Source organism: Cricetulus griseus, assembly GCF_003668045.3.
Source record: "Cricetulus griseus strain 17A/GY chromosome 1 unlocalized genomic scaffold, alternate assembly CriGri-PICRH-1.0 chr1_1, whole genome shotgun sequence".
In the NCBI taxonomy this organism is placed as follows: Eukaryota; Metazoa; Chordata; class Mammalia; order Rodentia; family Cricetidae; genus Cricetulus; species Cricetulus griseus.
The window spans coordinates 67,905,799-67,925,894 of NW_023276807.1; the positions used below are offsets into that span (position 1 = coordinate 67,905,799).

General features: G+C 46.0%; 1 protein-coding gene across 5 annotated transcripts in view; it reads right to left on the minus strand.

Moving 5' to 3' along the window:
- Atp11a (ATPase phospholipid transporting 11A) overlaps positions 1-20,096 on the minus strand; it is a 106,182-nt gene that overhangs the window by 13,843 nt on the left and 72,243 nt on the right. For all 5 annotated transcript variants that reach the window (XM_027387841.2, XM_027387840.2, XM_035452881.1 and 2 more), the window contains 11 exons: positions 17,697-17,768; positions 17,087-17,160; positions 14,154-14,257; positions 10,279-10,460; positions 8,338-8,589; positions 6,855-7,032; positions 5,354-5,456; positions 5,061-5,206; positions 4,512-4,571; positions 3,319-3,446; positions 1,974-2,109 (listed from right to left, as the gene is read on the minus strand). In XM_027387841.2, coding sequence (XP_027243642.1) covers positions 1,974-2,109; positions 3,319-3,446; positions 4,512-4,571; positions 5,061-5,206; positions 5,354-5,456; positions 6,855-7,032; positions 8,338-8,589; positions 10,279-10,460; positions 14,154-14,257; positions 17,087-17,160; positions 17,697-17,768 — 1,435 coding nt within the window. The remainder of the gene's footprint in view (positions 1-1,973; positions 2,110-3,318; positions 3,447-4,511; positions 4,572-5,060; positions 5,207-5,353; positions 5,457-6,854; positions 7,033-8,337; positions 8,590-10,278; positions 10,461-14,153; positions 14,258-17,086; positions 17,161-17,696; positions 17,769-20,096) is intronic.

Genomic DNA, 20,096 nt, shown 5'->3' on the forward strand with positions numbered 1-20,096 from the left:
GGCAGAGCCCTGTAGGAGACTCAGGTGAGCCCATCTCTGCCTGTGACACTTGCTTTCTGTTCACATTTCTAGTTCTAATGAACACCATTCACAGTGGCTAATGGCAGGGCTGTGGATGACAGGTGTGGACATTTGCAGGGCCACCAAGACACAACTTTCCAGCAGCCCACGCAAGACCTAATGAGAACAAAAGGACTATCTGAGGAGTGCAGGCAAAGGAACACAGGGATCCTGAGCTCCCATGATGGCAGCAGAGATGTCACCATATATACCAGCCAGCATGGCCTGGCAGGAGACATGGCACAGAGTCTCTGGGAAGGGCTGGGAAGTGAGCTCACTGCCAGTCTTTCTAAAACAGACAGCCACCCTAGTACTCCATCTCAGGGAATGTCTGTCATTGTACTCTGAAACACAGAGACAGCATGGGCCAAGGTGGATGCCACATGCCGGCATGGGTCAGGATCTGGTTCTGCTATGCCTCTTACCATCACCTGGCCTTACACTGGTTTCCCAGCCTGTATATGCTCCTACCTCAACCTCCCACACCAGCGACCACCAGATGAATGATCCTTGAGTGGGAGGTCAGATGTGGTTTGGGAGTGAACAGAAAGCGGGGTGCTGAGTGAGACCTTAGTGTTTAAGATACACACGTGAAGGCGGAATGCTCTGAAAGGTTGATTTATGGGACATAGTGTCCAAGTCACCTAAGATTCAGATGCCCACTCTGTCACCATGTTTATGGGCTGGTGGCTTGCAGGCATTGTTTGATTAAAATAAGATAACAGTAAGCTACTGAAAAGCTTAAAATCCTTAAGACAGTGAAATAAACTTTAGCAAATCTTCAGGGTCAAATTCAGTAAAAGCTGGTTTATGTTCTAACATGAGAGAACCTTTAGTTAGGAGGCAACAGAAACAAATACATAGGTAAACAAACAGCGGACACAGGCCAGACACCTGGCATTTCAACCTAACAGTCTGAAGGATCAACATGGGGGAGACAACAGGGGGAGAATTATGGGAGTTGGGTAAACGAGAAATGGAAAGCATTTCTGTCTTCAAGATCCCTCAAGGGAGGAGTTTTCTCTGATGTCGACTGCAGTGTTTGTTTGAACAGCCATCTCAAAACCTGTGATCTCAACTGGGCTGAACACCAAGCTCAGCACTTGTGTCTAGATCTACACTAGATGCCTCTTGTCCTCCCCAGATGGTACAGGTATGCCATCAAAGCAAGGTCCCCACCAAGCCTCCTGTCCTTAATTTATAATAACATGCAGACCTATGGGGTCAGTTTAATAACCCCCTTCCACCAAAGCCTTGACAGACACCCAGGGAGAAGACACCTTGCAGGTCAGGTGGCTCTGATGCCAGTAGAGGGCAGGGATAGCTAATAGCTTGTCTACCAACAAAGCACACAGAAGAAGTCACATTTGAAAATATTTTCAAGAAATATTTTATTTGTAATGCACTCCAAAAACACAGAGAGGACAAACCCACGGTGTCTTACCATGCTTGTGTTGGTGGTCATTATCTGAGGTGGGAAGGGAAGCAAGTGGCAAAAAGAAAAAAGCAAGATACAAATAAAACAAACCCCAGAAAGTAGGCAAACAACAAGCTGCTGTCCACTAGAGCACTACAGAGCTACTCACTGTAAGGGGCCATGCTCACATACCGTGGAGCAACATTCACGCAACTTAACTCCCATAGGAGTAGTGGCTGGATGAAACTACAGAGCCACTGGGATTAGCTCATGGTGGGATGCACGTTGTGAACCTGCCAGGAAAACCTGAGGACCAACCTTCCCCTACGGCTGGCGAATGTGATGCGGCCCTTCCTCTTAAGTCGCTCAGTAGACCCACATCTCTCGGTGTTCCCTAGCCACAGGCTGAGCTGTCCTCACACAACTGCTCTACACAGTGACCACACAGGGTGGGGCTTGCTACAAGCAGTGAAGTCACAAGTTGTTCAGTACTGACCTGTCCGTTGCTGGTCACGGTCGTGTTTTCGAACATGAAATAAGCACCAAAAAAAAATACCAAAGCGTCAAATACGCCGAGAAACGTCCAGTAAATGAACACCCGCCAGCGGAGCAGCGCGTTCTTGGCGATGTCTCTGTTTGAGAAAAAGAGTAGGATAACTGTGACCACTGGGCTGCATCATCTCTATCCATATGTCCCTAAACAGCATCAACTGTGACTGATGAACATGACAAAACACACATGTTTTTCAGACTTCACACTGAGCTATATACTGCATTAGCGTTTGAGTACTTTCTCTCCCTTATTCAACTGTAATGTTGTTAAAGGAAACCTGGTGCACTCTTGTCTTCTGAATGAAACTAATGCACAGCACACACACTATTCCACACACTGATTAGCAGACCGAGGACTTGAGCTTGTTACCAGCCCATGTGAGTTTCTAGGCCTGTTCACTGCACTGTTTGTCTGCAGCATTCCCTCTGAAACAGTGCACATGACGTGCATGCATGCGCACGTGTTCTCCGCTCTCTCTCGTACTCACTCCCTCTCTCTCTCTCTTCAGGGTCTCATAAATGGCTAAACATTGAAATAAAGGCCCCAAAGCTGGTGACATGAGGTCCTGTGGAATTGGATGAGGGAAAGTTGTCTGATGTTATGTGGCTTCTGAAACTACACATGTGAAACCACCTCACAGTAGTAAGCACACACATGTGTGTATAAGCATGAATAAGACAAAACACCCTGGGGAACCTGAATGAGGCAGGTGAAGGATGATAATGTAGCTACTGGCTGGCTGCTCCACGGCAGTATCTAACTCGTTATTACTGGGAGAAACTGGACAAGGGCATGGGAATCTCCTTGTTGTATCTTAGGATGGAAAAAGACTACAAAGAAATATTCTATCTGTCAGAAAATCTGGGCAGTTCTGAAATAGTATAAAAGCTTAATACTAAGAAATGAATTCACTGGGTCCAGGCAGAGCAAAATTCCACTCCAAGCAATAGGATGTGGAAGGGGTTCATGTGTACATTCAGGCCCCGTGTAAACCCCATCACCTGTGGAGCACACTCCAGGATACTGCCTGGCTGTTTAAACACCGTCCTGTGGAAGCAAGTGCACTCAGCTTTGAAACAAGGCCACCAGGAGCTGCCTGGCAGATGTGCACTGCTTCTGCTGTCCCCTGTGCTGCATTGGACTCGTTGCAGGGGCACGCACCTGTATAAGGCAGGGGCTCGTACACACCTGTACAGGGATGGGGCATGCACCTGTACAGAACAGGGGCTTGCACATACCTGTACAGGAAAGGGGCTCACACCTGTACAAGGCAGGGGCTCGCACACACCTGTACAGGGATGGGTCTCTCTTGAGCACTTCCATGCCCACGTGCTGCTCCATAAGGCTGTACAGGAGAATCGGGAGGGAAGTGAAGCTGATGTTGTAGAGGGTCAGATACGCAGTATCATACAAAGTCTGCAAGAAGGAGAAGCAATCTGAGTGGTGCTCTAAGGTGGCTTTAACAGATTGACACTATGATTTAGCACATGGCTGTGTGTGTGTGTGTGTGTGTGTGTGTGTGTGTGTGTGTGTGTGTGTGTGTGTATGTGCATGCGTGCACGCACACATGCGTGCATGTACACCTGTGTATGGAAGCCAGGGGTCAGCATCAGATGACTTGGAGATCACCGATTCAGCTAGAGTGGTTACCCAATGTGTCCCAGGTGTCCTCCTGTCTCTATCTCCTCATCACTGACTTTCTATGCTGCTATACCTCACTTGATATAGTTGCTGGGGATTTGAACTCAGGTCCTCATGTTTGTACGGCAAAAACTTTACTGACTGAGCCATTTCCCTAGGCCCTGAGTAAAGCAGCTTAAATATATAGAAAGTGCACCTAAAACACACAAAAGCCACAATTCTGCAGACAGACAACTGGGGCAGATTGTAAACTTCATGAAGTAAATTCATCAGGTTTAAAATTCGTCAGGTCCAGGCAGAACTTGGACTCAAAACTAGCTTCAATTAGCCTGGTCCTGGTGGCTCCAGATACAAGCTATCGGCCACTGTCTATCTGAGTACATGGTGCATTGTGTGGGGATAGAAAAGTGTCTGCCCAAACAGCAAGTACTGAGGACCATCTCCCAGGCCACATCTAACTCATCCTGCATACTTCAATGCCTCAGACTCCAAGATGACCCCCATGTCCATGAAGGTTCAGGTGTGGGTGTAACCCTTCCAATGTCATCATACAGCCCAACCCAAAGGCCCACTGGTTATGTCATTAGAGGCCTGTGTTTGGGAACATGTCAGCTTCATGACATCCAGTCTGTGGCTGGCAACTCCTCAGTTCCATAGCCTGCTCTTCACCTTTGTCTGCTGACAAGCCCCCGAGGCAGCAGGATGGATGCACCTGGGCTCCTACCAGATCTCCATGGGGTTCTGTCTGCATGTCCCTAAAGAGTGTTCCCTCACCATGGCCACCCATTGGGAAGGAAGAAAAGATGATGATGAACTTTGAACTTAGGGTATCAGACTGACCTGCTGTGAAAATCCGCAGAAAAACTGGTACAAAAACTGAGGGAAAATGAAGCAGACATTCTGAAAGGCAAGGGACAGCCATTAGCTCAAGGGCACTCTGCAGAGATGTGTGGGCTTGCCTAGAGCTCACAAGCCACTGTCAACACACCATGTTTCATATGGAGATCTATCCAAGTAGTCTCAGCATCCTATTAAGATAGCTGAGGGGGGTTTGGAAATGCTTCTCTTCCCTGGGTGGCAACTGAAATGTACACATCTCTAGTGGTCCTGGTGATCACAGAGAGTGGGAGGAAGACACACAAGAGGGAAGGCAGTGGTAACAGAGAGGCCAGCACCAAGGACCTGCCTGCATGGAGGGGACTATTCAAAGGAACAAGATGTTTGCCCTCAAACATCACACAACTCTGAGAAGGTTTAAGAAGTGTCAGGAATCCTGTTACAGGAGCAACCTACTGCCTGATGGTCACTGCTTTTTGCAGATAAATGACTCCAGAAACATTAAGTCACCGGTGAAGGTCTGCCACTGAAACTGAGAGGAGATCTTCCTACCTTATAAAAGAAGTATTGCACAAGCTCAGATATCCTGATATAATAAAAATGCCCATGAACAAGAAGCATCTTCTTCAAGTGCTTGAACTTGGGTATTGCATAGTCGCTGTTCCTGGCAGCTTGGCGACCCTCCTTCCCAATGACACCTAGAATGAAGGGAGAATAACGCTGGTAACCAGAACCAGCTACTTCCAGAGATCACTGCCTGGAGGAGGCCCAAGGTCCCCCTGCACGCTATGATACAGCCTTTATCTACCTAACGTGCAAACCCAACTGGAGAAGCAGTGGCTTACCTATGCCCACGTGGGCCTCTAGGATCATACTGACATCATTTGCACCGTCACCAATCGCTAGGGTGATAGGATGCTCCTTTGAAAACTTGATTAGCTTAACAATCTGGAAAAGAAAGAAATGTGGAGTTTATCTTCTCTGTTTGGATTTCCTTAGGGTCATTAACTGGGCAGAACCAACAGAGAGCAAGCTTGTGTATGTCAGAGGGAAATTGTCTGCTTATAGCTCATTTACAGCTCTCAGACTATTTTCTCCATAGAGGATCAAATCATCTCATAAAAACAAAGATATGATTAATGACCTGACTTCACAAAGGCAGGAAGACAAAATCAGAGTAATGTTCAGATATTGGAAAAGCTGGGACCAATGCCAGCACTGTAGTCTGCAAGAAGGTGCTGCAATTCCATGTTATTTGGTATCAAACAATTTTTTAAAAAAAGGAAGTTGTTCCTAATTCTATTTTGATTTTCAAACCTGTGATGTGTAAAAATCAAATATGTTAACTCAATGCAATAAATATTCTTCATGATTTCTCTTCCTCAACTTCCAAGTTGATTTCTTTATAGACCTCCCCACATGCACTCCCCCCCAGCACTGTGTACAATGCACTTCTCCCACGCACTGTGCTGAAGTCCAATGCACTAGGATATGAGATGAGAAGAAGGGAAACTACAGATTGCTTTCTTGTTTCAAGACAAGAAATACAAGTATACGTGCATTTTTAGAAATCCATTGAGAACCCAAAATAGCACTGGAAATCCCAGACTGTGATCAGGGAAATGATTACAGACGGTTTTCAAGGAGTCCAATACAGAAGACGGTAGCAAAAAAAGCCATTGCATGTCTTCTCTGAGAACTGTCCTGGGGACATTCTGGTTGTGCCTAGTGACAGAGGCTAACTGGTGCATCAAGCTGGCATTTGAAAGAGCACCTCCCTGAACCTGGCTTTCTGCATAATGTACTCGACTTTTATGGCTGGGTCACCTGCATAATGAACTCGACCTCCATGGCTGGGTCACCTGAGAGGACTGGATTTCCTTATAAGCATTTCAAGGAGGCATTCTGCCCCTGAAGCATGCTAAGTGAAGCTGGATCACATCCAGGTTTATGGACACTGGAAAGATACCATGTTCATGTATGCATTCCACAACACATTTGATGTATTTAAAAAGATAATTTGGGTATGCTCTCACAAGAACAGGGAGAGTGCAGAGGACTATCTAGAGTCCAAAGGAGGGAAGTCAAATCTTGACTGCCATGGGCACGCAAAAGGTGCTTGGTGGATGCAATCTCCCTTCCCTACACCCTTGGGGTAGATTCCCAAGGCACTATAGCCCTTCTCTAAGAGGGGCCATCCATGCCTGACTATCAAGGAGAATCTAAGACTCTGGTTTGAAATTTCTATACCTCCCTAATTGTTTAGCAATCAGAGACAGTGAGACTTAAGAAAGGCTTTCTCCCCATGCCAAACACCTAAGCCCCATGACTGGGGCAGTTCATGACCTGGGCCTTCTGCAAGGGCGCCATGCGGCAGCACAGCACTGCACTGCAGTTCCTGCAGATCTCCAGGAAGAGCTCTCTGTAGTTGCCTGAGGAGCTTCCGTCCTCCCGGGGCTTCATGATCAAGGACAGGGCAGCTCCATCGATGATCAAACCATAGTCATGCATATCTGTCGAAAGTCTGTTAGAGCACACAGAAGGGAGAGGTCACTCAGTCACTGCTCTAAAGCAAAGGACATGGTACACTGGGAATCTGCATGGTGCCAATCCACAGGATCAGGACGCTTATAGTTCTTCCATCACTACAATCTTTACAGAATTGGAGCCACCTCTTTGACTATGCTGTAAAATCACATTTTAATGAAAACTCTTTGTGGCAGCAGCCACAGCCTTCTGTGGGCTTGTGTAAGTCTCATACTGGGACACCAAAGGTGGGCTTGGGAAGGCAGGTCTTCATTTCTAGTCTCCATGCCAGCCTCTCTCTACCTGTATAGCTAATACCTCCTAGTCTTTCTGCCCTGGTGACTTCCTGTTAGAACATGGTCAAAGTCTCCCTTTGTTGGGCTATAAAGATTTATTTTTCTTTTATCATTTTAAATTATGTGTAATCTGTGTGTAGGTCTGGGAACATATCTGCTGAGACCAGCAGAGTCTGACCTCCCAGGATCTGGAGTTGCAGGCAGTGGGAAGCCGCCTGATGCTGGTGCTTGGAATTAACTTGGGCTGTCTGGGAGAGCAGTGCAAGCTCTTAACCTCTCTAGGTCACTTGGCTACACCTTAAAAATGCCAAAACACCCACAATCCCCAAATTCTGCAGGTTAACATAGAGAGGTAACTTTGTGTTCTTCTTAAAACAGCCTAAAATCTGTATGTGTCTGGAGGGCTGATTCGTTCTGCCAAATTTATTGTCTGCTCTAAGCCTGACTACCCAACTTTAACCCCCAGAACCTATAAGGTGGAAGAAGAGAACTTGTTCTCTAATCTCCAAATGTATTCTGTGGCACATGCATGCTGACACCCACACAAATAAAAACATAAAACAATGGATCTGAATTAGACTCAAATGAGACTACCTTCCCATGACTTGCCCAATACTGGTAAGAGAGGCCCTTGTAAAATGTGTGAATAAATTGGTGGATATTCTTGGAAAGACCCAACTTGAGCAACACTGCTGTCCCAGACAAACAGCCTCCATCATTACTGACTACCTTCTGGCTTCTCTGGCTGCATCCTGAGGCATCCAAGATGGACCCAGGAGGCGCAACAGCAGGTCAAAATTTTACCAATGAAAACATCTTTCTGTATTCTCTGCCCATCAACTTGAAATTGCCTGCCCAGGCACCTCCAGCTGTGGAAAGGCTTCTGTGTCACCCAAAGTGTCTAAGTGACCCACAAGAACATGGCCAGGTGGGCACCAGCAACTCATAGAGACCCAGGGTCCCTTGAGTGGGACTGACTTGCAAGTGATATAGGGGGAGTCGCCTACCCTGAGAAGGAGTCCCTGGACAGGCTTCCACTGCAGCGCAGCACAGTCTTGCTCAGCTCGAACAGAACATCGTGCAGGCTCTGCTCCTCTAGCCTTTTGGTGGTCAGCTCCAGCAGCTGGGTGCTCCTGCGGAACAGCTTGCAGGCATAGCAGGTGGCTGAGGCCGTCTCCATCTTGTCTCCAGTGAGCACCCAGACCTTGATGCCCGCCTTCTGCAGTGCCTCGATCGTGTCAGCAGCTTTCTCCTGGAGCCTGGGAAAGTAGGATACAGACAGTGGGGGGTCAGGATCCAAAGGCCACCAAAATAAAGCACTTCAGGAAACACAAAGCCATGAAAATATTCAGCTCTATTAACAACAGCACATGCAAGTGGCTGAGGGTCTACATAAAGGACTGGAACCTGTTCCCAAAGTGCACACCATATGACGATGTATTATAAGGCTCCTGCAAACAAACATGGATGAGCCCTTAATTTAAGGAGGCTGTTCTACATCATGTCCCTTTGCTGAGCCTCACATCCTTCCACAAACCAGTATCATTCCACTTGGGAGAAGGCTCATTAAAACCAGAAACAAACTGTAAAATGGAATTGGGGAAATAAGGTATTGTCTTTCCTTTCGGTGCCATGCCAGGCTCTAAGTATTATATCAGATGCTGATAGCAATGCCAGTGGCCCCACAGCTAACTAACATTTATCACTGGCTTAGCATGTGTCAGCACTGTGTGAAAGCTGGTATGAACTTTCACCTCTAGATAACCCTGCGAAGTCAGAAGAGCCCCTGGGAGGAAGCTCCTGGCCTAAAGTGTGGAGATGCCATTATTACATTTTCACGAATGAAAAAAGCCACCTCCAATCGTGTAATTTTTCTGAAACAATAATAAGGGACCTGAGGCCTAGACAGGTAAGTTTACCAACGTACTGGCTCTAAGATTTAAAGAAGTAACTTGTGATCAAATGTCACTTCAACGGGGCATTGATGGGGAAGTCTTCTGTACATATGTTTCTCTTATTAATTGATGAATAAAGCACTGTTGGCCAATAGGGAAGCAAGATAGGTGGGACTAGGAGACAAGAAGAATTCTGGGAAATGTAGAACAGACTCAATGTAGACCCCAACAGAGTAAGATATGTTTCTTTGGGGCAGAGAAGGGCAGTGGGACCTAGCCAGGCCAAGAAAACCTCACGTTACAGAGCATCATATCTGTAATCCCAGGAGGATGCATGTTCTGTGTCACTTGAGCTACACAGTAAAACCCTGTCTGGAAAAAATTTTTTACTGCCACTCATTTTTATGTGCTTCTGGGTGTCAACCTCCACGTTCCATGGCCTAACCCCAGTCATGTCATCATACCAGCTGCCCATAAGGGCTTCATGTAAAGTCACTCAGAAGCTCTCTCTGTGGAACAGCCTCTCTTCCTACACCACTGCCCTCAGTCACTGCAATGGTACCTTGGCCTTCATCTTGTATCTGAGGATTCCAGAAGCATTCTCACAATTTTATTAGCTATAACTACTGTTTTTTTTTTTTTTTTTTTTTTTTTTTTTTTTACCATAGTCCACTTCATTATGTTAACTTTCTTCAACAAACAATGACAAATTGTCGAAGATATTAAATTAAAATCTAAAAAGTCAAGCTGTGTTCAGAAGAGCCAGAAGCAATTAGGAAAATAACTACTAGTTCATCTCAGAAGCGTGAAAAGAAACTGGATCTTTCCAGTTTCTTTTGTGAAGATGTTACTTTCACTATTCAGACATTCTATGTGTGGTCAGTAACATATCACCCAGTGATGGTTTCCTGGGTTGTCACTCTATGTGAAGGAAAACAGGTGAACCTTGTCCTCAGGAAGAACACACTGGCACTGGACATGTGTGCTATCTGCCCTCCCCACTCTCAGGGCCTCTCCCATCTGCAACTGAACAGATACTCGTGCCAGCATTACCGGTCCTCAACAGCTGTAGCACCAAGCAGAATCAGGTCCTTCTCGATGTGCTCGTAGGCTTCTGCTAACTTCTTCTCCCGATCTTGAAGTGCCACTTTGGCAGCCTGCAGCAGTTTGCAAACATCTTCATACTCTTCTGGCTCGAGCCGTTTGTAGGCAACACACAGGGTTCGAAGCCCCTCCTGTGGATGACGAAGTCAGTGTTTAATGTGAATCCAATATTATCTGCTGAATGCATTCTCAGGCCTCCCTCATACCCACCCCCCAAGGGATTACTTAATTAAATTAAATATGGACAATTGTGTACATTATAGAACTGGAACATATGATACCTGGAACAGGCCAGTACACTGGAACACAGACTTTTTTCTTCATGTAAACAAATAGAGTTCAATTTAATATTTCAAGAGATACTTTGTAATGTTGTGGTAATGATGTTTCCAAAGCTGGGAGCTTGTCAGAATTTAACCATAGTGAATACCAAGGAAGACTGCAAGGTTATTCACCCACATGCTGGGACCATGGGAAACTGAAGTAAGCCTGAGGGACGAGGGGTTCTGATACATGTGTAGGAGGTGCAATGCAGCTATCAAGGTCACGTGCCCTCCACTATGTGTCACTCATGCCAAGACACACCAAACTGTCACTTGGTGATTGCTCTTGGTGTGGTTCCTTTGGGTGCCTCTTGCCCTTTCACCTTAATTCCATGAACAACAGTGTGACACTCACAGGCATCTTCAACAAGCACTGCAAATTCCAGATTTTAGATTTTTAAAATCATTTCCTGTAAAGTGTTGCTATCACTTCTCACAGCCCTTCAGACTTCCTCCTAACCTGTGTGGAGGACACACCCCACTGGTCATCCATTCTCATCACCCTTCACAAGGGAGGGAGGGGCACAGGGGCAAAACACTCTGCTTCATTCACAAGTCCAGAGACCCATCAGACAAGGAAGGCTCTAAGGCAATGAATTGTCTAGGATGGAGTGCGCTGAGCAAGGCTTTCAGAAACGAGGAGGCCCCTGCCTACAGGGACATAAGGTGGAGGTGCTTTTCCCCAAGCTTCTTGCTAAGCATGACAAAAGTCCTGTGTGAAACACTACCAAGCTGTACAAAACACAACCACACCTGGAGACCACTATAGAGCGTCACCCCTTATAATAAAGTTGTCGTTGGCAGCACACTAGCAAACTGAATCCAATAGCTATGAAAGGATTGCATGCCATGGCTGAATGGGACTCATCCCTGAATGCCAGACTGATCAGCATAGGAAATGTGCTAATGTAACATGTGATATTGCCAGGATGAAGACCCATGTGATGATCTGAACTGATGCAGAGGAAATATCTGAAAACTGCAGGAGCAACACAGAGCTGTCTTCACAGTGGTTCTCCAAGAACTACTCCAAGGCGAGGAGAGGGCAGCGAGTCTCTCACCTTTGCATTTCTGCCGAACAAATTCTATCAGAGTGATTCGGTACTGGAGGGGGCGCCCAAATCGGGAAGAATGCCTTTCTAAAGACTGCACATGCAGATGACCAGCACCACCACCAGAAAATCATAAAGAACGTACACCCCACCTCTCTGAAAACCCCAGAGCTATTACGTGAATGCAGCAATAGCACAACTGTGACATCATCACAGACGTGCCAGCTGCATTTCACATGCTCCAACACTCACCTTGGGAAGGAAATTAAGAAAACATTCCTGCCGGGAGTTGGTGGTGCATGCCTTTAATCCCAGCACTCAGGAGGCAGAAGCAGGAGGATCTTTGTGAGTTCGAGGCCAGCCTGGTCTCCAGAGCAAGTGCCAGGATAGGCTCCAAAGCTACACAGAGAAGCCCTGTCTTGAAAAATTGAAAAACAAAAAAAAAAACAAAAACAAAAAAAAACAAAAAAAAAAAAGAAAGAAAGAAAGAAAAGAAAAGTAAAAAAGAAAACATTCCTATCTATAATTATAGCAGAAGGAAAACATTCAGGAATGTGTTTACTCACGGAAGAAAAGATTCACAGACTGAAAACTACAAAACAGTGAAGAAATCACAGAAGAGCCAAATAACTGAAACATGTCTGTTTCTGTGGAGTGGAAGATGCCATGTTGTTAAGATGACAATACTACTCAAAGTCATTTGGAGTCTTGTGATTCTATGGAACCCCAGATGGCAATCTCAGCAGGAACTCAGGAAATTTCAAGGTACTCAGAGAACAAGCAAAAGGATTTAGATGAGAATAAAGTTGGGCATGCAAACATTCTAGCTTCAAAATTTACCAGCACACGACAGTAGAGGAAACTGCAAAAGTGCACAGAACTGGTGTGGAGAGAAAGAAGGAGGGAGGGAGGAAGAAAGGGAGAGAGGGAGGGAGGGATAGGAGTAGGATAGAACTTGAGACCCAGAAACAAATCCTGGAACATCTGGCTAGATTATTTAACAAGAGGAACAAACTCACTCAACAGGGATAAAACCGTCCCTTCAACAATGATGCTCAAAAAATGACACTCAAAAAATAAGACAGTCCCCTTCGCCTATCACCACATATAAAATAAGATCAATGTCTTAAATTTAAAAGCTTAAAGTGTAAAGTTCTTAGAAAAATACAGGGTAGTTTCATAATCTTGTATTTGGCAGCAGTTTCTTAATTATGGTTCTCAAAACAGTCAACTAAGAAGAAATGGGCCACTGTAAAGCTGTAATTGTTTAAGTCATGTTACAAATGTGGGACCTGCGGGCTCCTCAGTTCCCTGCCTGAGTAACTCCTGGCTGGGGCATGGGCTGGGGAACTCACTTCCTACAGCTATAGAATTTTATCAAGAGATGTGGTCAAGCTCCTCAGAAACAGCTTGTTCCTTCAAGCTGTGGCTTCATGTTGTTTGGTGAATTTGGAGCACCGCTCAGCCTGGACCCACAGTTCACACTGGTGCTCAGTCTCAAATATCCATCCACAGGTGAACAAATGAGTAAGCTGGGCATCAGCTGGGTAGCTCAGTGAGAAAAGAAATACCATGCTGTGGCGTACACAGGTGTGGATGAATCTCAGAACAGTTATGTGTAGTGAGAGAAGCCTGATAAGACAACAAATGTAATTCTACTAGTGAGGACAGTCCAGAAGGTAAGAACTCATCTACAGTGATGGCAAACAATGGTGCAGATGGGAGAGTTGACAAGGTGAGGAATACAGAGATTCTGAAGACACCCTGCGGACATTGTTTTTACAAGTGTAAACCAAAACTTACCTACTTTTATCTTTAATATGAAGTTGCTAATGTTTACTGACTGTAGCTCAATAAAGACTTTAAAAAACATGTTAACATAATCATAATTAACATACTATTTCCCTTAAGGAAAATGATTCTCAGGTTGGCGAGAATCCTCCAGAACAATCAAGTATGGACTATATGTCAGTGTGCTCATTAACACCAAGTGTCTCCAGTGGCTCTCCTGGAGGTGACCCTTGGCAGAAGGGGCCAGAATTCCCAATGTGCCCACTTGAAATGAAAGTTAACCCCAGGGCTTCAAAAAGTTTGTCCTAATAAGTTGAATGCAGCCAGCATATGCCTTCTGTAGCAACAGATGAGGACTTTCTCCGAGGGAATGTGACAGTGCTGTATCTGGAATGTCTATCTAGAACAGCCTTTGCAGACTTCAGCAGAAAGCCATCTAATTCAGGTATGGGGTCTCTCTGGCTCCTCAATCCTGGGAAGCATAGCTGAGAGGATGCGAGCAGCCTCCGCATATAAGTAGGACAACAACCTCTCATTACCGGTTGGCAGCAGACAGGAAAGTGAAGGGACCGCTATCATCAGAAAAACTGTGGCTTAATGAAGAGTCTGTGGGAAGGTGGGGGGGGGGTGGTGGTGGCAAAACGGGACAGCATCTTACCACTGCATTGCGCTCGACTCTGGACCGGACCTGGTCCACTTTGCCTTCTATCACTCGGGGAAATATTGAAGAATCTGCTCCTTTGCAAAACAGATAGATTTCTCCTGTAAGATAAGGGGGAACAATGGAATTTAATTACCACATGGGGAGACAAAGTTACTTTTCAGTTTGTTATTAATGAAAACAAGTGACACCAGTATGGAGACCGTTTTAAAGTACATTTTAAGATCTGAAAGAAGTGCAACCCATGGAATATGCCAGAGCCCATTTTATTCCTACAGCCTGGCGCTCAAGACAGTCAGGAGCCATGAACAATGAGGGCTCTGGGTGCTCACACATCCTGGGACTGGGGGTGGGAAGGCAGGCGAGCATGAGAGAACCAAGGGTGTGCTGCTGACCTAAAAGCAACGTTCAAACTTCATGAGATACAGAAGGTGAGTGTCTAATTCCTCCAGAAAGTGGGTCTTCCTTTGTATCCCAAAGCTTCTTGGGAAACTGTCTTCCACACCTCTAGTCTTGTCCTCAGAACCCTGAGCACCTTTGTGCTGGCTTTGAACGCTCTTTTCTCAACATGAAAGAACTTTCTCCTTCTAGGTAAGAGATCTGACAGACAGCAAAGTAGCAGCCAAGGTGCAGAGAAACCAGCTCTAACGCAACGTGCCCAGCCCAGCTACTCTGTAATCAGTCTCAGGCCCGATCCTCAGCTGCCCTACTCTGTAAAACACTCTCAGGCCTGACCAACCCTCAGCTGCAAACACTGTCTCAGTCCCTACTCAGCCACCCTGCTCAGCAATAATGCAATCTCAGGGGGCAGTGCTATGCTAAATAGAGAATTTTTGGTATAGCTATAGAAATATCACAGTAAGCTAGGTGTGGTGGTGAATGTCTTTAATTTCAGTAGGCAGAGACAGGCAGGTCCATAAGTTTGAAGCCAGCCTTGTCTACAGAGTGAGTTTCACTGTGCATTTCAATGGCAGCAGGCTTAAGAAGGCACACACCAGGAAGATGGAATACCCAGAAGCCTTGTAGGACAGGCTTCTACGCCCCTAACACTGAGTGTGCTTAGAAGTATGTGGAGAGGGGCTGGAGAGATGGCTCAGATGTTAAGAGCAGTGACTGCTCTTCCAGAGGTCCTGAATTCAATTCCCAGCAACCACATGGTGGCTCATAACCATCCGTTATGAGATCTGGCGCCCTCTTCTGGTGTGCAGATATACATGGAAGCAGAATGTTGTATACATAATAAATAAAATCTTTTTGAGAGAGAGAGAGAGAGAGAGAGAGAGATTTGGAGCTGGGTGGTGGAGGAACATGCCTTTAGTCTCAAGTTCAAGGCCAGCCTGGTCTACAGAGCAAGTCTAAGACAGCCAGGGCTACACTGAGAAACCTGTCTAGAAATAAAAAAAAAAAGAAAGAAGTATGTGGAGAGTAAATCCAGGTCTCAAGAGGCTGGTGGTGACTGGTTTTGTCAACTGTCCAGGAAGGGAGGAGTGGGGGGCACACTTCTGGGCTGAGGACTGGGATCAAATCCCAAGGCACAGCTATTTGACAGGCGCCCACTTGACCTATTTCCAAACCCTAGGAAGATTAATGTGGGGTGTTTAAGTAGGGAAAACACTTGCAACAGAGACATGACTATTGTTCAGTCAGATTCCCCTGAAAGGTACAGAAGATTTATGGGTGCCCCCAGGAGGGGTGGTCCACACTAGTCAGGAGGAATAGTAGGCAGCTCCCAGTGTGGATGCTGTGGATACCTAGGGGCATCCAGACATTCCAGAGCCTCAGTGAGGAAACCCTGGAGGGGCTGCCACTTCACACTATGACCCAGGAAGGGAAACACAGCCAGGCAAGCAGCATATGGGTGGCAAGGAAATGAAGACACAACCTGGAGATACACCCACAGAATGTGCTGGTCAAAGGCCAGGAGCCAGTGCTAACTGGACCTCTGACACCAGGGCTATGTGGCTGCAAGCAGAGCCCTGTGAGTGCTGGGGAGCCAGGGGCATCCAGCCCAGTGTGAGGGCAGGGAGTGGATGAGGCAGGTGCCTACTTTTGTAGACAAGATGCTGACAGGGAAAGACAGCTGCAGAGCTACATGGTGGGGAGGTGGCAAGTGCCAACCCACAGAGATCACACACCAAGGTCAAAGGGAATCACCTGGTCCAGGGGTCCCACTGCACCTACCCCTTCACCATCCCATACTTCAACCACAAACCACAATGTGCCACTCCCAAATAAAGAGCCATTGTCACAGCAACCAGCCAGCCAAGAAATCAACTGTCATTTAGTCAGTATTCTGAATTCTAGTACAGAAATACCTGCAAATGCATACTATATGTCCTTAAATACAGTTAAAAACATGCTCTTATTTTTAGATATGGGTGGAGCACATACATAGATGATGTGAAAGTGTCTGTAGGAGGCTTAGTTAGTATCCATTTTTTTCCAAAGTTGTTATTATAGAAGAGTCTACCTATGCCTTTAAAAATGGAAAAAAATGGGAAGGGAGAGATAGCTCAGGTGGTAAAGAATCTACCTTGCAAGCATGATGACCTGGGTTCAATTCCCAGAGCCCAAATAAAAAAAGCTAGGCACAGTAGCATGCATTTGCAATGTCAGTGTTGGGGAGTCAGGGACAGGAGGATTTCTAGGGCTTGCTGGCTAGTAAGTCTGTCTTACTCAGTGAGATCCAAACCAATGAAAGATCCTGCCTAAGATCAAAATAAGTAGTGGGCAATGCCTGAGGAATGACACCCCATGTTGTCCTATGGCCTACACACAAACCCTCGAATGAATGTACACACATATTACATGTTCCTGCATGTACATACAGATGTGGAATAAATGGTTCTTATGTCCCAAACCCTTAAAGATCCTAAAGAGTCACCCATCAGAATAAAACCACCACCATGTGACATCAGGAGAAATCTTACCTGTAGTAGATTTTACAATTACACTCATTCTTCTCCGCACAGAGTCAAAACTCAGAACTTCTAGCAGTTCAAATCTGAAACAGACAAGTGGGGCACAGTTTATTCTCTGCTGCTAGGTAGGTGCTGAGCTTGAGTGATTGTGAAATGACTGTCCCAGCAGGGGGGCACTTCCTGTGCCCTGTCCACTGTGTGAATGCCCCTTTGGATGATTGTCACAGCAGACAGGGGGCATTCTCATCTCTCCCTGTGCCCTGGAAACACTGTGTAGACACCCCGCCCCCATGTTCTGGACCTCACAGGACACCCAGTTCCAGCCTTGTGTTGGGATCAGTGCCAAGAGTTGTGACAGGTTAGTCTAGGCTCTGATTCCTCCCAGAAGGGTCATGATATCTATGTCTCATTTGGAATATCGAAGGAGCCTGCGACTATCATGCCAAATCTGAAAACCTCTCCGGGAGACCTGTTGGGGCTCTGGAGCTGGAGCTGCCATTGAGCTCAGGGCCCAGCTCAGACCTGCCTCTCTCTCACACAGCCCTGGGCATCGCACTTCCAAGCATGGGACTTACTTAGTTCTTTCCCAGGGACCCACTTCATGCAGACAGTGCCTCACCTCTCAATGTCATTCTCCCTGTTCAGTATTTCCATGTAATTGTCCTTCAGTCTCAGGTATGTGAAACCAAGCCTGCAGCAGAAAGAGAAAGCAAACTCAGCACTGAATCTGAAATCCAGGCAGGCCTCATCTATGGAGCCTTCATTTTACACTGAGGAAATCTTTCTTGTAGAGGAAGCACTTTCAGTAAGACAGGTTGTTTGGTGGATTGTACACCAGGACACAGGGATTCAGATTTATTTACCACCCCAGAAAGTGACCTAGGAGTCTGTGCCCTATAGTGAAGAGGTGCATTTTGGATGCTCATGGCTCATGGAAAGCTGGCACCAAGTATCTGGGCTCTTCTTGCTTCTAGCAGCATTTCACTAAGTAGTGAGCTTCAGTAGAAAGAGAAGCCTCAGAGGCTACCTGCCACGGTGTCAATAGTCACCGAAGTGCCCGGACTGGAAACTGTACCCTAGTGCAAGTGTCAAGAGTGGCTGGCCAGGGAGATGCCCCCCTCATGGGATGATTAATATGGCCACCACAGGAGTTTCTGCCCTTTAGTCCTCTCTCCATGCTGCCACCGTTCTGGGTACAGCAAGAAACCCTCTGAGATACTGATGCCTTGACTTCAGCCCTCAAACTGTGAGAAACACATTCTGAACACCCCTCCCCCCATTTTATAAGTTCTAAATTATGCAGCACTCAGTCAACCCAGTGATCTGACATGACATAGGCCCATGGTGGCTATTTGCAGTGATATTGTCCCCCCCTCCCTCTACTGCAAAAACAAACACCAGCCATGGAACCCCTGCCAGGGGAATGAAGTAGATCTGGCCTTGAGCAGCTTCCCAAAAGATGGGACAGAACACAGCACCCTATCCAGCACCAGCTGTCATAGCAGGCAGGTGCTAGGCATATGGGTGATGGCGGCCACCTGCTCCAGTGGGAACTGGCTGCAGCTGAGACAAAGACCCTTGGGAAAAGAAGAGCTACAGGGATGGTGGGACAGCCTGACCTGACTTTTCTATCTGCAGCAGCCATGGCTTCCCCCTATAAATCAATAGTTCTCAACCTTCCTAATACAGTTCCTCATGTTGTGGACCCCAACCATAAAAGTATCTCACTGCCCCCAAAAGAAGGGCTGTCTTCTGGGGGTGACCCTCGTAAGACTGGCAGCATTCTGGACAGGAGCTGTGCAGAGAAGAAGACGGATGAAGGAAGAGCTCTTTGCAAGGACCAACACATCTAGAAAACAGCCGTACCCAGGGATCCCTATGTGCAGATACTTGTGTTTATTGTGTACAAAGTTCATCCCACAACATCTGAACTTCATACACGTCCTAAAGGAGAGCATATGGTTAAAAGTATAGCTTCATAGATTGACAGAAAAGATGCCTCTTGAATTGTTAAGCCATGTCTGGACAGTGTGAATTAATTCATGTTGCTAGGCTGACTGGAGAGGCAGAGAGGTTCACAGGGTGAGATCTGCGGCGCTGTGCTGTGTTGAGATTGACATCTTGAGGACCCCTGCCGTAGGTTAATCTTAAGTGCTCCATAGGAATACATTTATTGAGCAGGAACACACCTTCATATTTTAGTATATAGATCTGGTGATAAACTTAGGAATGCTGTACTTAGTTGGTCTGTTGCTTTGTGTTTCCTTATAAGCTGAACATTGAGGGAATGCAGAATTTTAATTGTAACTTCAGCAGTACTTCTATCTAGAAGCCTGCTGCCATTTTTGTCTTCTATGAAATTTTTGTTGCCAAGGAAGACAGGATTACAGTTTTGTCTGACAGACTGAGATGGCATGGTGTATTCTTGGTTATCAAAATACTCATGTATTTTGATATTTTGTATATTTTAGTTGGTGAATATTCACAATGTGGGGGAAAGCTTGATACATATTGTATAACCTCAATTCCCTAAATGTATGTACATTGCAACATCTAGAAGGACACAGCAAGCTGAGCTGCTTGTGACTGGGAGACTGTTCTTGGCTTCTTGTGTTTTGTTTCCTCTAGTGCACATACCACGAAATAAATAAAAGCTTCTTTTAAAAGCTGAAAAAAATATCTCACTGCCACTTCAAAAGTGTAACTCTGCTACTGTTATGGATCATAATGTAAATATCTGATATGCAACCTCCAAAGGGGCTGTGACTCACAGGTTGAGAATGCTATAAATGCTTCCAAACCTAGCTTCAGGGGCCTTGGGGTTTTATTTATTTATTTTTTTCTTTTGTTTTGTTGTGTGTGTGTCTGTGTATTGGGGTAGCTTGGACACAAAGTGAGGGAATTATCATTCACACATCATTGCTATTACCTAAACTGTACAGGAAAAGCAGATTTGCTTAGTCACAAAAAAGTTCTCCTGCTGTTGTCAGTTTCTGAAGGCTGTACACATTTGTTAGTG